This window comes from Narcine bancroftii, chromosome 1 (genome assembly GCF_036971445.1).
Source record: "Narcine bancroftii isolate sNarBan1 chromosome 1, sNarBan1.hap1, whole genome shotgun sequence".
Lineage (NCBI taxonomy): Eukaryota > Metazoa > Chordata > Chondrichthyes > Torpediniformes > Narcinidae > Narcine > Narcine bancroftii.
The window spans coordinates 419,403,437-419,430,419 of record NC_091469.1 but is presented as its reverse complement, the minus strand read 5'-3'; the positions used below and the strand labels follow the sequence as shown (position 1 = coordinate 419,430,419).

Genomic DNA, 26,983 nt, shown 5'->3' with positions numbered 1-26,983 from the left:
AGCGCTGCCCCGCGCGGAGGGAGCTGAGCGCTGCCCCGCGCGGAGGGAGCTGAGCGCTGCCCCGCGCGGAGGGAGCTGAGCGCTGCCCCGCGCGGAGGGAGCTGAGCGCTGCCCCGCGCGGAGGGAGCTGAGCGCTGCCCCGCGCGGAGGGAGCTGTGCGCTGCCCCGCGCGGAGGGAGCTGAGCGCTGCCCCGCGCGGAGGGAGCTGAGCGCTGCCCCGCGCGGAGGGAGCTGAGCGCTGCCCCGCGCGGAGGGAGCTGAGCGCTGCCCCGCGCGGAGGGAGCTGAGCGCTGCCCCGCGCGGAGGGAGCTGAGCGCTGCCCCGCGCGGAGGGAGCTGAGCGCTGGCCCGCGCGGAGGGAGCTGAGCGCTGGCCCGCGCGGAGGGAGCTGAGCGCTGGCCCGCGCGGAGGGAGCTGAGCGCTGGCCCGCGCGGAGGGAGCTGAGCGCTGGCCCGCGCGGAGGGAGCTGAGCGCTGGCCCGCGCGGAGGGAGCTGAGCGCTGGCCCGCGCGGAGGGAGCTGAGCGCTGGCCCGCGCGGAGGGAGCTGAGCGCTGGCCCGCGCGGAGGGAGCTGAGCGCTGCCCCGCGCGGAGGGAGGTGAGCGCTGCCCCGCGCGGAGGGAGGTGAGCGCTGCCCCGCGCGGAGGGTGGTGAGCGCTGCCCCGCGCGGAGGGAGGTGAGCGCTGCCCCGCGCGGAGGGAGCTGAGCGCTGCCCCGCGCGGAGGGAGCTGAGCGCTGGCCCGCGCGGAGGGAGCTGAGCGCTGGCCCGCGCGGAGGGAGCTGAGCGCTGGCCCGCGCGGAGGGAGCTGAGCGCTGGCCCGCGCGGAGGGAGCTGAGCGCTGGCCCGCGCGGAGGGAGCTGAGCGCTGGCCCGCGCGGAGGGAGCTGAGCGCTGGCCCGCGCGGAGGGAGCTGAGCGCTGGCCCGCGCGGAGGGAGCTGAGCGCTGGCCCGCGCGGAGGGAGCTGAGCGCTGGCCCGCGCGGAGGGAGCTGAGCGCTGGCCCGCGCGGAGGGAGCTGAGCGCTGGCCCGCGCGGAGGGAGCTGAGCGCTGGCCCGCGCGGAGGGAGCTGAGCGCTGGCCCGCGCGGAGGGAGCTGAGCGCTGGCCCGCGCGGAGGGAGCTGAGCGCTGGCCCGCGCGGAGGGAGCTGAGCGCTGGCCCGCGCGGAGGGAGCTGAGCGCTGGCCCGCGCGGAGGGAGCTGAGCGCTGGCCCGCGCGGAGGGAGCTGAGCGCTGGCCCGCGCGGAGGGAGCTGAGCGCTGGCCCGCGCGGAGGGAGCTGAGCGCTGGCCCGCGCGGAGGGAGCTGAGCGCTGGCCCGCGCGGAGGGAGCTGAGCGCTGGCCCGCGCGGAGGGAGCTGAGCGCTGGCCCGCGCGGAGGGAGCTGAGCGCTGGCCCGCGCGGAGGGAGCTGAGCGCTGGCCCGCGCGGAGGGAGCTGAGCGCTGGCCCGCGCGGAGGGAGCTGAGCGCTGGCCCGCGCGGAGGGAGCTGAGCGCTGGCCCGCGCGGAGGGAGCTGAGCGCTGGCCCGCGCGGAGGGAGCTGAGCGCTGGCCCGCGCGGAGGGAGCTGAGCGCTGGCCCGCGCGGAGGGAGCTGAGCGCTGGCCCGCGCGGAGGGAGCTGAGCGCTGGCCCGCGCGGAGGGAGCTGAGCGCTGGCCCGCGCGGAGGGAGCTGAGCGCTGGCCCGCGCGGAGGGAGCTGAGCGCTGGCCCGCGCGGAGGGAGCTGAGCGCTGCCCCGCGCGGAGGGAGCTGAGCGCTGCCCCGCGCGGAGGGAGCTGAGCGCTGCCCCGCGCGGAGGGAGCTGAGCGCTGCCCCGCGCGGAGGGAGCTGAGCGCTGCCCCGCGCGGAGGGAGCTGAGCGCTGCCCCGCGCGGAGGGAGCTGAGCGCTGCCCCGCGCGGAGGGAGCTGAGCGCTGCCCCGCGCGGAGGGAGCTGAGCGCTGCCCCGCGCGGAGGGAGCTGAGCGCTGCCCCGCGCGGAGGGAGCTGAGCGCTGCCCCGCGCGGAGGGAGCTGAGCGCTGCCCCGCGCGGAGGGAGCTGAGCGCTGCCCCGCGCGGAGGGAGCTGAGCGCTGCCCCGCGCGGAGGGAGCTGAGCGCTGCCCCGCGCGGAGGGAGCTGAGCGCTGCCCCGCGCGGAGGGAGCTGAGCGCTGCCCCGCGCGGAGGGAGCTGAGCGCTGCCCCGCGCGGAGGGAGCTGAGCGCTGCCCCGCGCGGAGGGAGCTGAGCGCTGCCCCGCGCGGAGGGAGCTGAGCGCTGCCCCGCGCGGAGGGAGCTGAGCGCTGCCCCGCGCGGAGGGAGCTGAGCGCTGCCCCGCGCGGAGGGAGCTGAGCGCTGCCGCAATCGATGGGTGTATATATTGACACAGTAGTGAAACCCCAATTTAGCACGACCCTGCTTTTTTTCACTATCAAATTTTTATTTTGGACGTCCAGTATTGCATTATAACAGGATTCCTCTGTACCCAGTAAATTGTCCTGAATGGACAGAGTACAGTGCTGGACTGACATGACCTAACCTAGCACAGACCACAATGGTTCTTCAGAATGTACATGCAACCCATTTAAGAACATGTGATCAGATCTCACTTAGGTTGGATATGCAAGTCGTTGCACCTCTGCAGACTTATTAATTCAAGCACTCATGTTGAAAAGCAAAAAAAAAAGCTCAATATTCAACAGGTTAATGACTCATGGAGCCCTACAGTGAAGAAACATGCCCACAGGACAACCTTGTCTATGTCGTACAAAATGCCCTCCTGCATTAGTCACACTAGCTCATGTCAGGCCCGTGTCCCTCCTATATTTATCTGTGCCTTTCAAAGGAAGCTAATGTACCTGCCTCTGCTACTTTGGCAGCTTGTTCTATATGACCACAACCTTCTCAGTGAAGAACTGACTCTTCAGGCCCCTTGTAAATCTCACTCCTTCAGCTTGTAATTATACTCTCTTGCCTTGGATTCCCCTGCCTGAGGAAACAACTGTTATTATTCACCTTATCTATGTCCATCAAGATTTTATAGACCTCAGTAAGATCTCTTTTCAACCTCCTACCCTCAAAGAGAACAGGCCTAGTTTGTCCAGTCTCTCATGATAACTCTACTTTCCTAATGCTGGTAACTACTTTAAAAGCCACTTTTATAGCATTTGCATCTCATAAAATACATCCTATTGGTTAGCACACACACATCCCCACACCCCCTCACGACCATCCCCACCCCTGCCCGCACACACACCCTATACCTGCTTTGCTTTCATCTCCCCTATTTGTAAAGTTTTCAAAACATTTCTAACAATTTTCCCATACACAAATGTATGCCTACTCTCCCTGATTTCTCCCTTGCCACCCAAATAGAAAACAGGCCATTCAGCCCCTCTAGTCTGTGCCGACCATCATCCCTCTGTTTGGTTACATGCCGGTTACATCCAACAGGTTGTCCCACTGACCTGCTTCCATTCCATAACCCTCCAGGCCTCTCCCATCCACATATCTGTCCAATTTATTCTTAAAACACACCATTGAGTCCGCATTCACCACATCAGATGGCAGCTCATTCCACACTACCATCACTCTCTGAGTGAAGAACTTTCCCCTCATGTTACCCCTAAACCTTCCCCTTTCATCTTAAAACTATGATCTCTCATATTTATCTCCTCCAATCTAAGTGGATAAAAGCCTACTTGCATCCAGTCTGTCTTTAACTCTCAAAATCTTGTAAACTTCTATCAAATCTCCCCTCAATCTTCTTCACTCCAAGGAATAAAGTCCTAACCTATTTAATCTTTCCCTGTAACTTAACTCCTAAAGACCCGGCAACATCCTAGTAATGGCTTTGCTATGTTTACAAACCTCAGGAATCTCCCTTCAGATTTGATCCTGTAGCTCTCAATTTTTGAACCTTACTCCATACCCGACTTGTTTAAAGTATCCTGGTGAAACCTGTCCCAGAATATTGGGTCTCCTCCTATTAATACTCTCACTTGCACGTGGCCAGAAATGACCTAACTCCTTCCTTTATTTTGCAGGACCTCATCCCATTTCCTGCCTTCATCATTGACATGAATGTGTACCATGATCTGACTGCTCACCCTCTCACTATCTGGAGTGCCTTAGACTTGATCTGAGATGTCCCTGACCTGGGCACAGGGGGAGGCAACATGCCATCTAGGAGTCTCTATCTTGGTCACAGAATCTCCTGTCAATCCTTCTGATTAATGTCCCCTGTCACTCTCGCTTTCCTTTTCATCCCCCTTCCTGAGCCTCAGTGCCAGAGACCTGCTTGCTTCCTGGTAGGTCACCCACATCCTCCAGCCCCCAACAGTGTTCAAAAAATATATTCTTGTTGCTGAGGGGGAAGGTCCCAGTTGATTCCTACACTCTCAGGCTATATCATCTACTCTACTGGTCACCCAGCTCCTCCCTGTTTGCACCTTTGGTGAGTCCCCATCATTAAAACACATCTATAATGTTATGAGCATATCGAATGAACCGCTGTGCATCCAGCTACAATTACAGCTCCTTCATCTGGTCTTTCAGGAGCTGCAGTTGCACATACTTCCCACAGCAGTTTGTTGTCAAACCCCACACCGTCGTCCTGGCTGTTAAAGCATCTCTGGAGTTGGAATCAGACTTGGATGGTAGCCACAAACTTAAAACATTAACTCATATTTTTTCTTGCATGTCTGTCACCTGACGTTGAATAATTTGAGCATTTTCTGCTTTTACAGCGTCCAGAGTTCATTTACTTTTCAAACACACCTGCGGTCTGTGAAGTGTGATTTGTGCTTGTTCCTTAATTTTTCATTTATCACATCATTAATGACAGCGATTTGAGACAAGAAAGATCTTTTTGGAAATCCCTGTTGAACATTTGATTTCTCTTTTTCCCACTCCACATTTTAAAAACCTGTTTAACGAGTTTGTAGTCACCCTTCCCCACCATATAGCAGTGTAATATATTTCCCTTATTTTATTTCTTCCCATTATTCTTGCAAGTACCACTTTAAGCCTCCAACCTTTAAGTTCCAAGCACATGCATGTTTTTTTGGGTGGTAATTAATGGATTCCATGTTTAAATCCCAGCATCAAAGATAGCATGCAAGTATCAATCAGAACTGTTAATCAATTGGTGTGTAATAAAATCCCCCACTCCTTATCTATGCTTAGCCAAGTTACCAACTTTAATACTGAAAAATTTGATGGGAAATACCTGTGTTTGTTGCCATCTGGTGGATCATGTACAACATTACATGTGTATATTCCCATGTGGTAAATTAACATTCATTGGAATGACTTCATCACCAACATCGAAGTACTCGAGCTGGCAGAGACCGACAGCATCGAATCCATGCTGCTGAAGACCCAACTGCGCTGGGTGGGTCACGTCTCCAGAATGGGGGACCATCGCCTTCCCAAGATCGTGTTCTATGGCAAGCTCTCCACTGGCCACCGAGACAGAGGTGCACCAAAGAAGAGGTACAAGGACTGCTTAAAGAAATCTCTTGGTGCCTGCCACATTGACCACCGCCAGTGGGTTGATCTCGCCTCCAACCGTGCATCTTGGCGCCTCACAGTTTGGCGGGCAGCAACCTCCTTTGAAGAAGACCACAGAGCCCACCTCACTGACAAAAGACAAAGGAGGAAAAACCCAACACCCAACCCCAACCAACCAATTTTCCCTTGCAACCGCTGCAACCGTGCCTGCCTGTCCCGCATTGGACTTGTCAGTCACCAAAGAGCCTGCAGCAGACGTGAACATACCCCTCCATAAATCTTCGTCTGCGAAGCCAAGCCAAAGAAATTAAGTTTAAGATGTAAAGACATTGGAAGAGAGGGACATTTGGTACTTCCAGCCTGCTCCGTCATTCTACTTCGAACATCACTTTTCTTACTCTCCTATACCCCTTGATTCCCATAATATCTTTTAAAAATTTTAATTGTTTTAGTAAATTGAGTAAAGAAAACTAAAGATTTACCAATTTCTGCTTGAAGAAATGTAATTCGTGTTTCTGTTGTAAATCATTTACCCTAATTTGTGACCTTTTCCAGTGTCTTGTTTTACATGTAGTATGAGTTTTTCAAGCTTTGTTGGGACCAAGGTAAACTGCCTCAGGATCTTCGTGATGCCACCATCATCACCCTGTACAAAAACAAAGGCGATAAATCAGACTGCTCAAACTACAGGGGAATCACGTTGCTCTCCATTGCAGGCAAAATCTTCGCTAGGATTCTACTAAATAGAATAATACCTAGTGTCGCCGAGAATATTCTCCCAGAATCACAGTGCGGCTTTCGCGCAAACAGAGGAACCACTGACATGGTCTTTGCCCTCAGACAGCTCCAAGAAAAGTGCAGAGAACAAAACAAAGGACTCTACATCACCTTTGTTGACCTCACCAAAGCCTTCGACACCGTGAGCAGGAAAGGGCTTTGGCAAATACTAGAGCGCATCGGATGTCCCCCAAAGTTCCTCAACATGATTATCCAACTGCACGAAAACCAACAAGGTCGGGTCAGATACAGCAATGAGCTCTCTGAACCCTTCTCCATTAACAATGGCGTGAAGCAAGGCTGTGTTCTGGCACCAACCCTCTTTTCAATCTTCTTCAGCATGATGCTGAACCAAGCCATGAAAGACCCCAACAATGAAGACGCTGTTTACATCCGGTACCGCACGGATTGCAGTCTCTTCAATCTGAGGCGCCTGCAAGCTCACACCAAGATACAAGAGAAACTTGTCCGTGAACTACTCTTTGCAGACGATGTCGCTTTAGTTGCCCATTCAGAGCCAGCTCTTCAGCGCTTGACGTCCTGCTTTGCGGAAACTGCCAAAATGTTTGGCCTGGAAGTCAGCCTGAAGAAAACTGAGGTCCTCCATCAGCCAGCTCCCCACCATGACTACCAGCCCCCCCACATCTCCATCGGGCACACAAAACTCAAAACGGTCAACCAGTTTACCTATCTCGGCTGCACCATTTCATCAGATGCAAGGATCGACAATGAGATAGAAAACAGACTCGCCAAGGCAAATAGCGCCTTTGGAAGACTACACAAGAGAGTCTGGAAAAACAACCAACTGAAAAACCTCACAAAGATAAGCGTATACAGAGCCGTTGTCATATCCACACTCCTGTTCGGCTCCGAATCATGGGTCCTCTACCGGCACCACCTACGGCTCCTAGAACGCTTCCACCAGCGTTGTCTCCGCTCCATCCTCAACATCCATTGGAGCGCTTACATCCCTAACGTCAAAGTACTCGAGATGGCAGAGGTCGACAGCATCAAGTCCACGCTGCTGAAGATCCAGCTGCGCTGGATGGGTCACGTCTCCAGAATGGAGGACCATCGCCTTCCCAAGATCGTGTTATATGGCGAGCTCTCCACTGGCCACCGTGACAGAGGTGCACCAAAGAAAAGGTACAAGGACTGCCTAAAGAAATCTCTTGGTGCCTGCCACATTGACCACCGCCAGTGGGCTGATAACGCCTCAAACCGTGCATCTTGGCGCCTCACAGTTTGGTGGGCAGCAACCTCCTTTGAAGAAGACCGCAGAGCCCACCTCACTGACAAAAGGCAAAGGAGGAAAAACCCAACCCAACCCCAACCAACCAATTTTCCCCTGCAACCGCTGCAATCGTGTCTGCCTGTCCCGCATCGGACTTGTCAGCCACAAACGAGCCTGCAGCTGACGTGGACTTTTTACCCCCTCCATAAATCTTCGTCCGCGAAGCCAAGCCAAAGAAAAGGGAGTTGTGAGCTCCAATGTTTCTTCCAGCACTTCAGTAGATTGCTCTTGTTTGATGAAAAGTAAAAAGTATGACTTTAAAATAAAAACAACAAGGCAGCAAGATGGGCTATTTCATTTCATATAATTTCTCCAATAAGGTCTGATGTGTAACCTGAGAGAGCATTTGGAGGAACAGAGAAATTTTGGTTTAATGGCAGGGCAGATTGGAAAAAGTGGTTAGAACGTGCAGGATTCTGGACTTTAGAAGTAGAGAGAGTACAAAAGCAAGAAAGTCATGAAGTTTGGAATAAAACACTAATATGGTCACAAATGAAGTTTGTGGCTTTGTATTTTAAGAAAGATATAAAGAGGTTGCTGGAAATTTACTGGAGTGATACTAGGGATGTGGGACTTTTATTACATGGATAATCTGGCATTGTGCTTCAGGACAGAGAGTTGGGAGGGCTTCTGATGTTTGTAAAATCGTGAAGGATATGAAGGTTTAATATGAAATATTCCTATTAGCAGAATGGACAGTAAAGAATGGATATGAAGGACGGTATTGGGAAAAGAATCAAAGCTAACTTTTTTTTTCAGTGAGTGGGACTAACAGGGGCACAGTTGAGGCAAATTTCAAAAGTATCTGGAGGGTGGGGAATCTATTGGGAAAGGGTAGAGGAGTGGGACCAGTTGGATGACATTTGCAAAGAGCAACTATTGACTTGATGGGCTGAGTAACCTCGTGTGTGTAACCTTCTTTTGATTCTGCTTTCAGGTTGAAAACAGGCCAAAGTATTATGGAAGAGAGTATGTAAACTATTTTCTCTTTCGTTTATCTCTTTCTAAAAAGTAAAAGAAAATGTTTTTTTTATTAGTTGGAAACTAAACTGCAATCACATTGATAATGACTAAATCATTTACAGCACAGTAATTCCTTTAATTTATTGAAGCAGTTACAATGTTAATTCAATTATCTATAGTGATTTACAGTGATTTCTGATGTTTAACCTGCTGACTTGACTTAAATTATTTGTTTAGCATGCAACTTGCATGCCACTTTACAGAAAACATTTCTGCACATGATGCAGAAATAATTCTGCCCAATGCAAGGATTCCAACATGTTGTAAGCCCTTAATTATGCAATGATCCATTAAGAGTGAATTTTTGGAAAAGTTTGCACTTTGCAAAACAGCATCCATATTTTGTGTTACTATCTTACTTCACACTGAAAGACAAAAACAAATATTTGATCCCATTGCTTTAATTTGTTCATTAGTACTGTAACAATATAGAAATACAGTACAAACTCTGTAGACTTGAATATCCAGTGATGACCAACCATTGATTTGAAATGAAATGTTGTCATGCAAAGATTGATGAAAAATGTTTAAATTTTCCAAGAGAGTAAAATTTGGTGTCATCAACTATTCTGTTGGTACAACCAAAATTTTTTTTTTCTCTTCATATTCCAAACCTCTTGGGAATTTATTTTTTTGCATTAGGAAAATTTCTATACTTTTTTGAGCTTTGAAACCTTTTTTGCAGGCTCAGGCAATGTTGAGTGCATTGGGGGGTGTTGTGAGATATATTGATGTCTTTCCATTTTCTGTAATTCACTGCTCTACAAATCCTCAGTATTATTCATAATTTCCCAGGAACCTTGTGTCCTTTCTAGTGCGTTCCAAGACTAGAATAATTTTCGAGGCGTATTGGGGGGGTAGGTTAATTGGGTGTAAATTGGGCGGCATGGACTTGTGGGCCGAAATGGCTTGTTACCATGCTGCATGTCCAAATTTAAAAGACAATTTAAAAATATTTTTATAATTAAAATCCCCCAGGATTTAAAAAAAAAATTATTTTCAATAGACTGAGTAAACTATTTGCAAAATTTCTGTCTTGCTGAAGACGCAGTTCAATTGAAAAGTATTGTATCTGTTCCTTTAAGCACATTTATTGAATGAACGCTGCAATATTGATGATGCTCTTCCAATATTTGGGTTGGGGCGTGATCAAATAAAATGTATATTTATTTTTAAAAGCATTCATTGGCACACATTGCATTGTGATTTGAGAGCACATTTTATGAATCATGTTCTTTCTTTTTTTTTTAATTATGACACCCAGATTTGACCTTGGAGTGTATGTGCTAACTCAATTATTAAAGTGTATGGTGTGTTAATTATGATTTGAAATGCCTTTAAATAGATCTTTATGTCCAATTCTATGAAAACTAATATAACATGACAATGTGCTGTTGTACTTTTCAAAATATTTTGAGTATTTTCTCCTCTCAGGTTCCATGGGATGATATCTCGTGAGCAGGCTGATGAACAGCTTGGTGGAGTTGAGGGAGCTTATCTCATCAGAGAGAGCCAGCGCCAGCCTGGCAGCAACACATTGGCTCTCAGGTGAGTTTATGTTCCTCAGACCAAAAAAACTGAATTTGTTATTTTTTAAAAAATAAATTATGTATTTCAAATTTGCTTTCTCTTCCTCTTTTCCAACACTGGAAGTTTATATTTCACATTTTTTTTCCCATTGCTGACTTGTTGCTCCTATGGATGGCAAGAAACAGAATGTTGTGGGTTTTCTTTTTCCATTTCTGGCTCCCCTTTGTAATTGTACCATGTCCCTCTTCAATCCAGGGTAAACTTGCCCCTTGTAGAGGTGTAGTTTTATGCTTTGCCCCTGGAAGTAACTGGACTTGCTGGAATTAAAAAAAAATGATTAAGCCACTCTGTCAACTTGCAGCTCACATCTCACACCTCCTGGTGACGTTTATGACATTTTTGTAGGGTTTAAAAAAAAATCCCACATGCTTTAATGGGTTCATTGTTAAAGAACTGACTGATGTACAATTGCTGAAGTTTGTACATGCCAGGTCAGACATCTATCACTGCCAAACTATTCAATGAAAGAAAATATTTAAGGCAGTAACTCCTGCATGGTTATTTTGAAGGGAAATTCCTTTTTAAGAGAAAGGCATACTTTGACATGTAGTGTAGTATCAGACTGTGCCAGGTTAGGTAAGATAAAGCAGCTTCAAACCTAGCATCCACAAGGCTCTTTGGAATATAGACAGAACTAGCAATTTCTAAAGTCATTTGTTGGCACTTTCCTCTTTCAACATAAAAATACACATTCTGGTTCAGTGGACGGTGTAGAGGGATGTAGGAGGAGCAAGTAGTACCTTGATGTATCCACAAAACAAGTCTATGTACTAATCAATACCTTTCCTTGTCTATGCTCTGAGTTAAGTGTCCCAAAAGCAGTAAGTTGAGTAATTGAGAGGAGACAACTTGGCTATCCCATCCTTAACCAATGGTGCATCAAAGTGTTGCACATGTTTGCAGAAGTGCACATCACTTCTTTGTCCTTATAAAATATTCATGAATTCCTGGGCTGGTGGGATTGTCATATGTTGAAAGATTGGAGCGACTGGGCTTGTGTACACTGGAATTTAGAAGGATGAGAAGGGATCTGATTGAAACATTTAAGATTATTAAGGGATTGGGCATGCTAGAGGCAGGAAACGTGTTCCCAATGTTGGGAAAATCCAGAACCAGAGGGCATTGTTTAAGAATAAAGGATAAGTCATTCAGAACAGAGGAAAAACTTTTTCACCCAGAGAGTTGTAGATCTGTGAAATGCTCTTCCTCAGAAGGTGGTGGAGGCCATTTCCTGGATGCTTTCAAGAAAGAGTTAGATGAGGAGTCACGTGATGTAGTAGGAGAATACCAGCCCTCTCCAGAAAAGAAGAAAAAAAGTGAAGAAAAAGCAAAGCCCCAGATATACAGAACACAACAAATAAAAGATAAAGGTGTGGAGAAAATGGCACCCAAGAAAGAAAAACCAAAAACAACGGGGGAAAAAAAAGGAAAGATGCCGGAAGAGAAAGGAAACGGCCTTACCTGCATGACAAAGCAAGGACCCGCCGTGGAAAGAGGAGCCCGCTTGCCGAGGTTAGTAGAGACCCCGCAGGGTCGCGATCTACCGACTGCGGGACTGCAAAAATGGCTCACTGAGCCAAACAGAGGTGCGCAACTGTGCATGCGTGATGCGCACAACAAGGAGAACACCGACGGGAGGGGGACTAGCTGTGGAGTGAAACTACACAGTACGAAGAGCTGAGAGATGCCCGACAGCAGGGCTCCCAGCTGAAAGAAAAAGAAAGCAATGGGAAAGGGAGGAATGAGAAAGAAAAACAGAAGCAGGAGGCCCAACAGATAACCAGCCCAGAAGAAGAGGACCAACATCAAGAAACCATGAAAAGAAAAAAACCAACAAACTGAGACAAGCAGCTCAACAAGAAAGTTAGAAGAGACACAGATACAAGGAAGGGAAATAGAAGACACAAACCCAAGAGCAGACACAGAAGAAGTAGAAGAACACCAAGCTCTGCACAGAGGAATAGAAGATAAAATGAATGGACAGTACGTAGATAAAAAAAAATTCAAGAACAAATGAAAGCATTAAAAGAATGGTGACACTAGAATTTAGTGAAATGAAAAGAAAAATGAAAAGTACAGAAGAAAAAGTGAGTAGAATAGAGCTGGTCATAACAGATGTAAGGAAAGGATTAGAAAATGTGGAAGAACGTGTAATGGCAGTAGAAATGGAAGTGAACAACTTAAAAAGAAAATTGCAAGAAAGTGACAAAAAAGTTAAACACAACAGTTGTTAGCTCCGAAGATGGATATAATGGAAAACTATAGTAGGCAAAACAATATAAAGATAGTGGGCCTTAAGGAAGATGAAGAAGGCAAAGATATGAAATAATTTATAAAAGAATGGATCCCAAAAGTCCTGGGAATGCCAGAAATGCAGGAAGGAATGGAAATAGAAAGGGCACACAGAACATTAGCCTCGAAACCACAGTCACAACAAAAACCAAGATCCGTTTTAGTAAAATTTCTGAGATACACGACAAGAGAAAATATATTGGAGAAGGCAATGAATAAAATGAGAGAAGACAAAAAAACCACTGGAATACAAAGGTCAAAAAAAGTTTTTCTATCCAGACATAAGTTTTGAGCTCCTAAAGAAGAGGAAGGAGTTTAACACAGCAAAATCGATCCTATGGAAAAAAGGCTATAAATTTATGTTAAGATATCCAGTGGTGCTTAAAATAGTTATCCCGGGGGAGCAAGACAGACTGTTTTTGGATCCGGAGAAAGCACGAGAATTTGACGAACACCTGCAAGACAGAAAGAGAGATGAAGAGATGTAACAAGAATGAAGAATGACGACAAACTACATATAAAGATGTAAAAATAATGTATGAGTAAGAACTAAAGGAGGGAAGAAAAGGGAAGTAAGGGAGAAGGGGAAAAAAAAGAGGAGGGGTTAAAAATAAATTTAAAAAGAGAAGAAAAGAGGGGGAGCTTTGTTGTAATGTGAAGATAAAGGCTTTTCTGGAGGGGGTTGGGTGGGAGAGAATAACAGTAATTGCGAAATCAGTTGACACTTGCGAACGAGTTCACAGTCCGAATGGAGAGGGGAGTTGTGATTGCCCGGCGAGGGACAAGGGGTGACTCAGAAAGGGAATTTTAGATGTGGGAGTGGTTGAAGTATTTTATGTTTTAGAAATGTTATCATACAATGATTTCAAAAAAGGAAAACTGAAAAAAGAAAATGGGGAAAAGGGGAAAGGTGGTGGTGAGGAAGCGGAAATGAGATGTAAACAGAGTATGAGATGGCCATGTTGAACTATATGACTATAAATATTAACGGAATACATAACCAAATCAAAAGGAAGAGGCTATTAAATTTACTGAAAAAAGAAAAAATAGATATAGCATTCATGCAGGAAACGCATCTAACTGAAGTGGAACACAATAAGTTGAGGAGAAACTGGGTGGGGCACGTAACAGCAGCATCGTATAACTCAAAAGCCAGAGGTGTAGCTATATTAATCAATAAAAATGTACCAATCAAAATAGAGAAGGAAATAATAGATCCAGCAGGGAGATATGTAATGATAAAGTGTCAGATATATTCAGAACTCTGGAATTTGGTCAATATATATGCACCTAATGAAGAGGATCAAAAGTTTATGCAAGATTTTTTTTGAAGATTGTAGATACACAGGGGAATATATTGATAAGAGGGGACTTTAACCTTAATTTGGATTCTAAGATGGATAAAACTGGACAAAAGACTAGCGAAAAGAAAGATAGAGCTCTTAAAGATAGGGGAGTCAGGAAGAAGGCATGAACAGGGTACTACTGATTGTGGATAATCAGCCATGATCACAATGAATGGTGGTGCTGACTTGAAGGGCCAAATGACCTACACCTGCACCTATTGTCTATTGCATTTCCTCCCCAAAATAATTGAACAAATATGTCCCTGTACCAAATCTCTCCATGTCTATCTATTCCAAAGTGAATGCTCTATAAGCAAGTAACCTTGGTTGCTTGAGCTGAAAATCATATTTGCGACCCTAGTCAGAATATTCTTCAGTTCCTCGTATCTCTCGCTATAAATGAACATCAGTACCCAGTATAGTATTTTATAGTGGCCAATCCTAGGTTTTTGCAAAGTATTTACAAATTAATTTTATCATCTGCAGTCCTGCAAACAGAGTGGTGGTGTCAGGTGGTAAACACAGTAGAATTTTGAGAAGTGGGATGCATAAGACAAAGGGAAGGAGGAGAGTGCAAGGAGAGAATAGGTTCTGTGGAGCTATAGTGGGGGAGTCAGGGAATACTTTCATCTTGATGAGTAAGAACTCAGTGTTGATTTCTCAGTGAGTCACTCTTTAAAGTCAACTCAAACCAATAACCAAAAAAAATTGAACAGCCTGCTCAAGTGTGCCCCTAGGCATTGAATCAGTCACATCTTGGTGCACACACTAAAATCAAGCTTGTTCAGAGACAGGCACCAATGTTACGAGAGTTATCCCACAATCTAATGGAAAAAAGAACAGGCTGATATTAATATTCACAGTATTGTAGCAATCGACTATTGATCCTAACACACCCATCACTATCCATAGATCCATGTCCCACTGACAAGACAAATCTTCCAAAAGGAGTTGTAATGGCTTGCAGTCAGGGGTAGTTATAGGAATGACCTCTAAGTTATTAACTTTAATTCCAGGCTTTATGCAGTTTTATATATTCAAATTAAGGAAATCTCGTGCTAATTGCAATTTGCTGTCATTAATCAGTCAATGTACCTTTATAGAAAGCACTGAATATTTAGTCTGATAGGGAATCTTCACTAAGGTAGCTGACATTGTCCTTCAGGACTCAGTTGCCAGACTCTATTTGTCACAGATGATCAGAGAACAAACACAAAGGAATGACATGCACAGTCATCTCCTCACTAGTCCTTCTATTGTTGCTGTTACAGCACAGCGCTGAATGCAAAAGGAAAAAAATGAGACCTTGACGTTCATCTTTTTCCTGATCTAGGTCAACCTCTTGCTGATATCTCCACCTTCATGTTTGCTGATGTTCAGCCTCTGTGATATTTATCAGAATGGTACATCAATTATTCTTTTCATGATTTTTTTTAGACAAGTGTTAATTTGTGACGTTTAATAAAGATTCAGAAATCTCTTTCTTTTGTTCCCTTTTTAGATTTGGATATCAGACCTTAAACTACAGATTATTCTATGATGGAAAGCATTTTGTCGGGGAGAAGCGATTTGAGTCAATCCATGATCTAGTGACTGATGGCTTGATAACTCTCTACATAGAAACTAAAGCATCTGAGTACATTTCAAAGATGACTACAAATCCCATCTATGAGCATATAGGATATGCCACGTTGTTGAGAGAGCAAACCTCAAAGAGACTGATCAAAACAAAGTGCGACAGTAGGAAGGTGTCCTTGGTGAATGATGAAAACAGTTCAGTTGAAAAGGTAAAATTTCACTTGTATTCAGTTAAACAAAAAAAATCTGCAGATGCTGTGATAATAGTTTACACAAAATTTCCAGAGAAAGCAAGCCATGCTGCATACTGCCTGTAAAAAAAATAAGAAACGTAACCAACATTTCAAGCCTGAGCCTTTCATCAGGGTATAAACAAAAAACAGGCAGGCACCTGAATAAAATGATGGGGGGAGGAGTACAGGCCCACGGGCAAGAGGTCATAGGTAGCTATGGGTGGGATGGCACAAGAAAAAAGCTGAGGTGATGGAGGAGGGACTAGCTCTCTGAATGGAGAGGAAAGAGAGTGGAGAGCTGGAGGAAAGGAGCCAGAGGGATAGAGAAGAGAGGGAGGCAGGGGAGTGGCCTAAACTGGAGAAGTTGATGTTAATGCTATCTGGTTGGAGAGAGCCCAGATGATATATTTGGTGATGCTCTTCCAATTTGTGGGTGGCCTCTGTTTGGCAATGTTGGACATAACCAATGTTTGATGAATTTTGGGAAGCCAAATCAAGTTAGAACGTGTACATTAAATGGTAGACCTCTAAGGAATGTTGATGATCAGAGGGACCATGGGGTTCAAGTCCATGGTTCCCTGAAAGTGGCAACTGATTAGACCACACTTAGACTACTGTGTGCATTTCCGGTTGCCATACTATAGGAAATATTATGCGGTTTGCCCAGAGAAGAATGTAGAGAAGGTTCTCCAGGATGCTATCTGGATGGGATGACTCCAGTTAAAAGAAGAGATTGGAATGGAGGCTGAGGGGGGGGGGGGGGGGGTGACCTGACAGGTTTATGAAAAGGACTGCAAGGACAAGTCCAGCAACTTTAGGCTGGTGAGCTTACCATTAGTTCTAGACAAATTACTGCAGGGATTTCTAGGAGACCAGGTTAACCTTCATTTGGAAGAGCAAAGACTGATTAGGGACCATAAGCATGGCTTTATGTTTAAGAAATTGTGTCACATGAATTTGATTGAGTTATTTGAAGAGGTGACCAAGAAGATGGATGAGAGCAGGATGGTAAACATTTTTTATATGTATACTTTAGAAAGGTCTATAACAAAGTCCCGCATGTAAGGCTGGTCCTTGCATGGGACCCAGAGTGAGTTGGCCAATTTGCTTGATGTATAATGTTAAAGAGATCAAAGTTGAATTTAACAAGATATGAGGCCCACTCATGGACTATTATCATAATTTGATTACTTAGGCAGGTGTGCTTTGGGGGTTTTATATCCAAATATCCAAGAGCTGATACTCGATTATTTACAATTTATCTGCTGGTGACCATGTTTAGTGGGAGGGGTTTGATTAGTATGGTTTTTTTAAAATCTTTTATTCTTACTTTTTTCTACAACTAGAGGAAATTGGTCTATTTAAATAATCACAATGTATATCTCAGTATTAGAATGTAAGTTGAAATTCTCTCTTTTATTTGAGAATGATGTAAGACAATGTATTGCATTATATAAAAGCTATCTAATGTCTAATATAATATTTAATACCTAAACAATATATACATGTAATATTTCTCTCTATCAAATTAATAAAAAATTTTGAAAAATAATTGGCTTGATGGTGGAGACCAGGTTTGGTGATGGAGAGTTGTTACTGAGTTTGGAGTCATGTGATCAAAGGTGTACCCCAGGGATCAGTGCTGCGCCCACTGTTGTTTACCAAGACTTGGGTGACAATGTGGTTAGGAAGTCTGCAGATGACATCAAAATTGGTATAGTGGATAGTGTAGAAGATATCTAAGATTACAAAAAGATCTAGATGAGCAGAGAAAGTGGGCCAAGGTATGGCAGATCAAATTTAATTCAGTTAAGTTTGTTTATCATCTGACTGTATGGATACAACCAATCGAAGCAGTGTTTTTCTGTACCACAGTGCACACACATGTGCACCTAATAGATTTCTCACACAGCCCATAGTAATCACATACATAAATAAAAATATAATATAAAATAAACATGTATAAATATACTGGTGATACACTTTGATTGGTTAAACCAGGATGGGACTTGCATGATGAATGATTTAACCCTGGAGAATGTTGTAGAACAGAGAGACTTGGGCATACAGGTGCATGGTTCCATGGAAGGAGGTTTTTGACATACTTTCCTTCATCAGTCAGGGCAGGGTGGCTTTGTTTCAACGAATGAGAACACTGGAGTATTGTGTGCTGTTCTGATCACACAGCTATAGGAAATGTATTAAGCTGGAAAAGGTGCAGAAAAGATTTATGGTATGTTACCAGGACTAGAAAGGCTGCAATTTTTCTCCCAGGAGCATAGGATGCTAACGGGGGACCATACAGTGGTTAGCAAAATCATGAAGGGCATAGGTGATGGTATTTTTCCCGCCTTAGGCGAATCTAATATAGAGAGCCTAGATTTATGAGATGAGAAATATTCCTTTTTGAAGGAATCTGATGGGGATGTTTTTCACAGAGAGTGCGAGGTATCTGGAATGGACTACCAGAATAAGTGATGGAGGAGGAGGAAATTACAAAGTTTAAAAGACATTGAGGTGGGTACGTGGATAGAAAACATTTAAAGGGAAATGGACCACACGTAGGCACATGGGGCTAGGTTTGTTGGTATGGCTATGTTGGGCTGAAGAGCCTGTTTCTGTGCTGTAGAAATCGATTATTCTACTGTCATAGGGAGGATAGGTAGTCAGAATCAGAGACAGGTTTAAGAGGAAGGATCCTGTTTTTAGAAAATTTGTAGTGAAGGTGCCTATTTAGGCAGACACTTAAATGGCAAGGCACAGAAGAACAAAGAACAGTAAAGGCGTTTCAGCCCTTGATGTTGTGCTGATCCATATATTCCTTTAAAAGAAGTACTAAACCCTCCTTACCCATAACCCTCTATTTTTCTTCCATCCATGTGCCTGTTTAAGAGTCTCTTAAATGCCCCTAATGTTTTAGCCTTCACCACCATCCCTGGCAAGTCAATCCAGACACCCACAACTTTGCGTAAAATAAAAAAAAACTTAACCCTGATGTCTCCACTAAACTTTGTACATATGTCCTCTGGTGTTTGTGATTCCAGTTGGAAGATGAGGTGTTGTTCCTCCAATTTGTGGATGATCTCAGTCTGGCAGTGCATGAGACCATGGACAGACATGTCAGCAAGGGAATGGGCAGGGGAAATTGAAATGTGTGGCCACTAGAAAATCCATGCTGTTGCGGCAGACAGAGCCAAGGTTCTCAAAATTGTGATCTCCCAGTCTGAATCCAGTCTATTCGATGTAGAGGAGGCCACAACAGGAGCACCAGATAAATACCTTTTATGGGAAAATAGGATTAGTGTAACTGGGCAGAAAGATTGGTATGGAGGTGGTAGGACATAGGGTCCATTCTTTGCTACATGATTCTCTGATTATAACTTTGTGAATTATATTTATAATAATACTATTCTAGTTAGAATTCTTAGTAACTTCAGTCATCCTGCTCATTTTCCACTGTATTTATTATAAATGCCACTTTGAGAACAGGTATATAATAAAATGGACACGTAAATGGATACGTAAATCTATTCCACATAATTGGCTAGCACTTCATGGGCTGTGATTGATCATAAAATGGAAAATATATAATACAGTTGTTTGATGCATACAATTTTTATTGCACAAAGAACATGAATAAAACCATGAGTATTGTTTAATGGATAATTCTACAAGAACAAATTGTCATCTAAATTGTAAAACCATGATGGTAAAAGAGATAAAATGTTGAGGAGACTGCACATTTATTACATTTACACTCTTTCTGATGACATAGATAAAATATGAATTTGGTTTGTTAAAAGGAATTAGTAATGTCAATTTGATCATTTATTTTGCAGTTGTTTTGGCACAGCTTCATTCATAATGTGAAATATTCTGAGGATTGAGCATATGTTGTGAACATGTTGTACCTGTGAGCAATATCTAAAGAATAATTCTATTTACAAACCCATCTGATGGAACTGTCAGGAGCGTACTGAGATGCAGAACAACCAGCCTCTTTTTTAGATGCTATTGTCAAAACCGCAGAGTAACAGGATGTTCTGTCATTCAATTTGATCATAATCTAAACATTTACTCTACAGCTCTCGATCTTACTGAAAATTTTCCTTGTTCTTGTATTTTAGGGGGGGAGTACCATATTATGGTAAACATGCTACAATTGCCTAACCTTTTATCTGAAATTCCAAAAACTGGCATTGCACATAAGTAACATTAATTTCCCATAATAATTCCTCCATTTTCAGAGGGATGTGCCCCCGCGACTCCCTGTCGACTTTGTTCACCCCCCCCCCCCGCAGGCACCGTCTCATACTTTCAGTGGAAAGGTGTCTCTCAGCTTCAAGCACCCACTTGGAAAGAAGCAGGCGGCGGCTGGCTCAATGCAGGATCCATGGCCGTCTTCCTTACCCACAATCCCCCACACACCTGGAACCACCTTGGAGCTAGCAGAATGGATCCAGCTGCATGGGGAATTATGGGGAATGAAGACAGCCATTGCTCCTGCATTGAGCCATAACTCCGGGCTCAGCAGCATTGCACCCCTGCTGCCATGTCAGGAGTTAGATGGGGGTGGGCGACAGATGGGGCTGCACTGCTGGAGTGTGCCTGAAGGCCAGCCAATTGAGCTGGTGAGCACCTGAAAGCCCCGGCACTCGGTACCACCACCCAAATGGCCTGCAGCTCTGCACCTCGTGTACAGCCTTCTGCCCACTTGGCTGCTGGCTCTGAGCAGCAGATGCAGACCGCCTTATTGGCCAAGCTTCCAGGCCACCCTGTTGCCTCCGATGTCCACCTGACCGACAAGCTCATTGAGAGCCTACTGTATGGCGCACGTTGAACTCTGCTCCCATGCTTAGCCTGGCTGAGGGTGCAAAATAATCTGGCACTGACCCTGGGGAGTTGGGGGGTTTGGTGAAGAAGGGGCAGGAGGGCCGATGGACGGCAAAGGCTAGGTACAAGGCATTTGCTTAAAGGGACCAAAATCAAAATGATTCCAAAATCTGGAAGTTTCCAAACAATGGCAGGTATCTGGTCCCAACGATTCCGGATAAAAGGTTAGGCACCTGTACTTACTTTAACAATAAAACTGATTAACCTTAATTTTGAGAATATGGTTCTTTGTTTTGGATTTCTACTCCAGAATAAATAATTTTTCCATGTTTATCCTATAAATCGGTAAAAACAATATATAGTAAAACCCCTGACATTTGGCACCAACGGGGATTGGTAGATGCTGGATAAGTGAATTTTTTTGGTTGCCTGAGATCGTGTGTTGTGTGATTAGTGAGCTAACAGCAAGGCATGTCTATTATAAACTTGCATATTTTTTACTTGTTTATTTTCTACTTTTTTATGTCCTGTTGTTTGACCCTGGTGGTCACTTGATTTCTGGATAACAGGGCATTACTGTATCAGCTTTTAATGCAAGAAATAGGTATTGTAACAGACTATAGTGTATCCTATTCAATGCAAATGCACTCCCCCGAAGATGTTTACTTCAGAGGAGGCCTTACCAAACCACTGTACGATTGAAATTACATTTGGAGCACCTAAACATGCACTAGCACTTAGATAAGATGTTGATGGCTGTGGACAATAATGGGAATATCATTGAATGTCAGTGGTATATCCTCTTATGGAGATGTTCAGATCCTGACACTTGTTGTCCAGACAAGCTCAGACACATGTTGTCCAGGTCCTGCATGGTTGACTTCATTTTCTGAGGAATTGAGAGTGTCATGTTCATTTCCAAACATTGGTGTTATCGCTATTGCTGGTGTTCTAAATTTGATGGTCAAGCTTAAAGCCTGATGGGAAGGCAGGGGAGTTGATTGATACAAGATATTTTAAACAAGCAGACCACATGGTGAAGAAGGAAAATTATTTCAAAAAGTAATGAAAGGTGTGACCTGTGAATTTAAAACTGTAGATACTGTTAGTAAAAGTTTATAGGGGGTGGTTTTCTTTAATAAAGAGTTCAACCTTTCCAGTCTATGCCAACCAATCCTAGTCTAGTAGAGAGAGAATCCAGGAATTAACCCTGGAAAACCAGAAGATGATAGAAGAATTAAACATGTTTTTCATCAGTCTTCACTCGTATGAACACAGAAATTGTTGTGAATAGGGAACTGAGGTATATGGACTCAGGAAAATTACAGGAACCAGTGAGATGCTCTGAAACAAATAGAACATAGAAACTTGCAGCACAGTACAGGTCCTTGGGCCCACTATGTCGTGCTGACATTTATAAACCTACTAAACAATCACACCCACAACCCTCAATTTTTTCTCTCTTGCATCCATGTGCTTGTCTGAGTCTTTTAAATGTCTCTCTTGTAGCAGCCTCCACCACCACTCCTGGCAATGCATTCCTGGCACCCACTATTCTCTGTGCAAAATAAATAAATAACTAGAATGAAAGAAAAAAATCTTACCCCTAAACTTTCCTCCCCTCAACCTGTACAAATTTCCTCTTGTGTTTGTCACTTGTGCCCAGGGAAAAATGGCACTGGCTGCATACCTTATCTATGCCCTCATCCTTCTTTGCTCCAAAGAGAAAACCTTGCCTCATAAGACTTTTTTTCCAATCCTGGCCACATCCTGGTAAATGTCCTCTGCACCCTCTCCAAAACTTACACATCCTTCCTGTAATGAGGTGATCAGAACTGAACACAATATTTTTAATGTGTTCTCACTAGAGAATTGTAAAGCTGTAATATCACTTCATTACAGTTGAACTCAATTCCACTGACTAACTAAGGCCAGCATACCATAAGCCTTCTTAACTACCCTATCAAGGGATTTGACAGGCTAGATGCAGGAAGATTGTTCCCAATGTTGAGCAAGTCTAGAACCAGGGGTCACAGTTTAATGATAAAGGGGAAGTCCTTTAGGACTGAGATGAGGAAGATTTTTTTCACTCAGAGGGTGGTGAATTTATGGAATTCACTGCCACAGGAAGTGATTGAGGCCAGTTCCATAGCTATATTTAAGAGAGAGTTAGATTTAGTACTTGTGACTAGGGGGATCAGGGGGTATGGAGAGAGAGCTGGAACAGGGTACTGAGTGGATGATCAGCCATGATCAAAATGAATGACGGTGTAGGTTTGAAGGGCCAAATGGCCTACTCCTACACCTATTTTCTATGTTTCTATCTATCAACCTGCATGGCAACCTTGTGAGATGTATGGACTTGAACCCCAATGTCCATCTGTTCTTCCACATTGTTAAGAATCCTGCCATTAACCATGTACTCTGCCATCAAGTTTGACCTTCCAAAATGCATCACTTCACATTCTCACTTCTCAGATTGAACTCATTCTACCACTTTTCCTCCCGACACTTCATCCTTTCTATTTGTATGTTCTTTTCAAGTCTGCGTCATTTTCCTCAGGAACTCTGGTTTTCACTCGCCCTTCCAAACGTTAATTGGGGTATTTGAGTGGCACAGGCTCATGGGGTGGAAGGACCTGTTACTGTGTTGTATGTACAAATTTAAAAAAAAGTTAATCAAATATCCTATTGTAACCTACAACAACCTTTTACCCTATCCACAACACCTCCAACCTTGGTGTCATCTGCCAACTTACTGACCCATCCCTCTATTTCTTTGTCCAGGCCATTTATACAAATAACAAAGAGAAGGGGTCCCAGAACAAATCCCTGTGGAGCTCCACTAGTTACTGACCTCCAGGCAAGCTAACTCTGAATTCATACTGCTAAGTTTCCATGGGTCCCATGCCTCATGACTTTCTGAATGAATTTACCCTGGGGAATCTTGTCAAATGCCTTACTGAAATCTATATACACCACATCTATCAATTTATGAAAAGCTCAGTTAGGCTCATGAAGTATGGTCTACCTCTCACAAAACCATGCTGACTGTCCCTGAGAAGAATATACTTCTCTAAATGCTTGTAAACCTTATCCCTAAAAATCCCACTGATGTTTTTGATTCTTAATGAATTTCATCATTGAATCTTAAAATAATTGTAAATGAGATATTTAATGCATTTTTTTTAAATTTCCAAAACAACTTGGATTTGGGGAAGGTTTCATTAGATTGCGAAATAGCAAATATAACTACTCTATTTAATAAAAAGAGAAAGGCAGAAAGCAGGAAACTACAGGCTAATTATCTGAGAAAAATTCATATTAATCTGGCAAAGTCAATAATGGCCCAGTGTAAGAGTGGGAATTTGAGGCTTCTGCAAGCTGAGGGTGAAATAGTGCTGCAGGAGTTGATGCAAGGTAAGGACGACCCTTCTGAGGAACATAAAGATTCTGCAAGGATGCACAGCTAAGAACATGTTTTTCTACTTTCTTTTTCTATTTTCATGTGGGAATGGAGGCCAGGGCAAGGACATGATCCAGTTGCAGAATATCGATAGTCAGGGACGTCAACTGTATCCCTGATGATTTCATCTTTAAGAATTGCATCCAGCTGCAGCTCCTTAAAAACCGTGTTAAGGAATTGAAGTTGGAATTGGATGAACTCCAAATCATTCAGAGGGGTGAGGGGGTGATAGGCAGGAGTTACAGGAACAAAATCACAGCTAAGAGGCAGGAGGAAGGTAGCTGGGTGACAGGAGAAGGAACAGGCAGGCAGTGGAGAGTACCCCTGTGGCTTCATCAACAAGTATACATCTATAGATCCTGCTGAGGGAGATGACCTATCTGGGCAACAGCACCATGAGCTTCAGAGGGAAGGGTGAGGTGATATAGAGTGATAGTCATAAGGGACTTGATAGTCAGGGGAACAGATAGGAGATTCTGCAGTTACAAAGGAGACTCCAGGTCAGTGTGTTGCTTTCTGGGTGCTCAGGTCCAGGATGCCTTTCTTGAAGGAGAGGGTGAGCAGCCAGAGGTGCCAATGACATGGGGTAGAGGTCCTGCAAAGTAAGTTTAGGGAGTAAGGAGAGGTTGAAGATCAAGACCTCCAAAGTGGTAATCTCTGGATTACTCCTGGTGCGACGAGCTAGGCAAGGTTAGAACAGGAAGATGGTGCAGAAATGTGTGACTGAAGAGATGGAGCAGGGTTTCAAGTTCTTGGATCATTGGAACTTTTCTGGAAAAGGGTGGGACCTGTACAAGTGCACCTGAACTCGAGGGAAACCAATATCCTGGCAGGGAGCTTTGTTAATGCTGTTTTGGGGTGGGGGGGGTTAAACTAGATTTGCAGGGGGGTGGGAACCAAAGTGAAGAGACATATGGCGAACAAGCAAGGACAACTGGTAGAGTATTTGTGTAGAAAGACAGGCAGATAGGGCAAAATTGCAGCCATTGAGATGAGTTACAATGTAACAGGGGCACAGTCAAAAAAAGTAACAAATACAGGACTAAAGGTTTTGCATTTAAATGCACACAGCATAAGAAAATTGTGGCCATCATGAAGTCATGGCTAAAGGATGGATGTCATTGGGAGCTTAATGTCCAAGGATACACAGTGTATCAAAAAGATAAACAGGATAGCAGAGGTAGTGGTGTGGCTCTGCTGGTAAGGAGTAACATTAAATCATTAGAAAGGAGTGACAAAGGATCGTAAGATAAAGAATCAATGTGGGTTGAGTTGAGAAATTGCAAGGCTAAAAAGACACTGTTGGCAGTTATATACAGACCTTCAAACAGTAGCCAGGATGTGGGCAACAAGTTACAATAGCAAATATAAAAGGCGTATTAGAAGTGCAATGTTATGGTAGTCAAGGGAGAGTTTAATATGCAGGTAGATTAAGAAAACCAGATTTGAAAAGGAAAGAGAATTTGTAGAATGCCTGTGAGATGGCTTTTTAGTGCAGCTTGTTGATGAGCCCACCAGGGGATCAACTGCACTAGCGTTGATGTCATGTAATACATCAGAGGTGATTATAGAGCTTGGAGTAAAGGAACTATTGGGGCCAGTGATCACAATATCATTGAGTTCAATTTTAGCTTTAACAAAGAGGAACTAAAGTTGGATGTGTCGGTATTTCAGTGCAGTAAAGGGAATTACAGTGGCACGAGAGAGGAACTGGCCAAAGTAGATTGGAAGGAAGGCACTAATAGAGAAGACAGCAGAGCAGCAATGGATGGATTTTTGCAAGAAATGAGGAAGGTGCAGGATAAATAAATACCAAAAAGGAGGAAATATTCAAATGGAAAAATGTCACATCTGTGTCTGAGAAGGGAAATCAAAGCCAATATAAAAGCAAAACAGAGGGGCACGTAAGGAAGTAAAAATTAGTGGGAACATAGAGGATTGGGAAGTTTTTAAAAACTTGTAGAAGGGAACTAAAAAATTCATAACGAGGACTAGATGTTAATATCCCTTATTGCAGTCCTGAGATTCTGTGGGGTAGCCAAGTGAGTGGTGGCATCTTCTGGGTTATCAAGTGGGCACCCTCCTTCTTTAGAGTTTCGCTGATCGATCCACAACATCTCCAGAGGGTTCAGCTGTGATTGCTGAGTTCACCCCCTAGATACTGCTTACCTCATTGGTCAAAGCAGGATGAGGAATGTCAACTTCCTCTTCAAGTCACTGATAAGAACTCACTTGGGGTATTGTATGTATTTTAGATTACCAGCCCCAGGAAAGATGCATAGCTGGAACAAGTCCAGAAAATGCTCACAATTATGTTACTGAAGTTGGATAGGCTGGGTTTTTTTGTTCATTGGAACAGACAAGGCTAAGGGAGACTTTCTCGAGGTTTACAAAGTCATGAGGAGCACAGGTAAGGTCAAAACCTTTATCACAAGGAGGAGAATCTAAAACTCAAATACATAGAGGTGAGAGATTTAAAAGGGACCTGAGGGGCACATTCTACACACAAAGGGTCGAGGGTGTATGGAACAAGCTACCGAAGGAAACTGAAGAAGTGGGGACAATTGAAAATTTTAATGGGCCATACAGTTGTATGGATAGGAAAGGATCAAAGAGATATGGGCCAAACACAGGCAAATTGGACTTGTTTGGTCACAGGCCAAAGGGCCTGTTTCTGTGCTATAAATCTGTATGACTTATTCCAGTGTTGCAGGGGTTTCTGGTTTCCTCCTTCATCCCAAAGATGTGCTGCTTGTTAGATAAATTGGCTGCCATAATTTGTGAAAACAAGCTTGTAAGTACATGAATGACACAGGGTAGGGCTGGGGGGTCAAACTGTATGTTACTTTCCATTGTGTTTTGATTGCATTGAAAAAACAAGGGAGTCTTGGCATAATTACAAGGTTTAGGCGAGGCCTTTACTTCCTGGTTTGATAACATGTAGCCCCCCCCCCCCCCCCCCCGCCAGTGTATTTCTCAATTTGCAAGTTTGTTCTCTCATTGTATGGCAAAAGAACTTGCCTTCAAGCTCTCTTAATTTCTCACTGCATAAAGATTTTTGATTTTTCTCTTCA

At 44.4% G+C, this 26,983-nt stretch overlaps 1 protein-coding gene across 5 annotated transcripts in view; it reads left to right on the top strand.

Moving 5' to 3' along the window:
- The window catches only part of chn2 (chimerin 2), a 335,049-nt gene that overhangs the window by 214,371 nt on the left and 93,695 nt on the right, over positions 1-26,983 (top strand). For all 5 annotated transcript variants that reach the window (XM_069914081.1, XM_069914083.1, XM_069914079.1 and 2 more), the window contains 3 exons: positions 8,486-8,517; positions 10,006-10,119; positions 15,301-15,586. In XM_069914081.1, the coding sequence (XP_069770182.1) occupies positions 8,486-8,517; positions 10,006-10,119; positions 15,301-15,586 (432 nt within the window). The remainder of the gene's footprint in view (positions 1-8,485; positions 8,518-10,005; positions 10,120-15,300; positions 15,587-26,983) is intronic.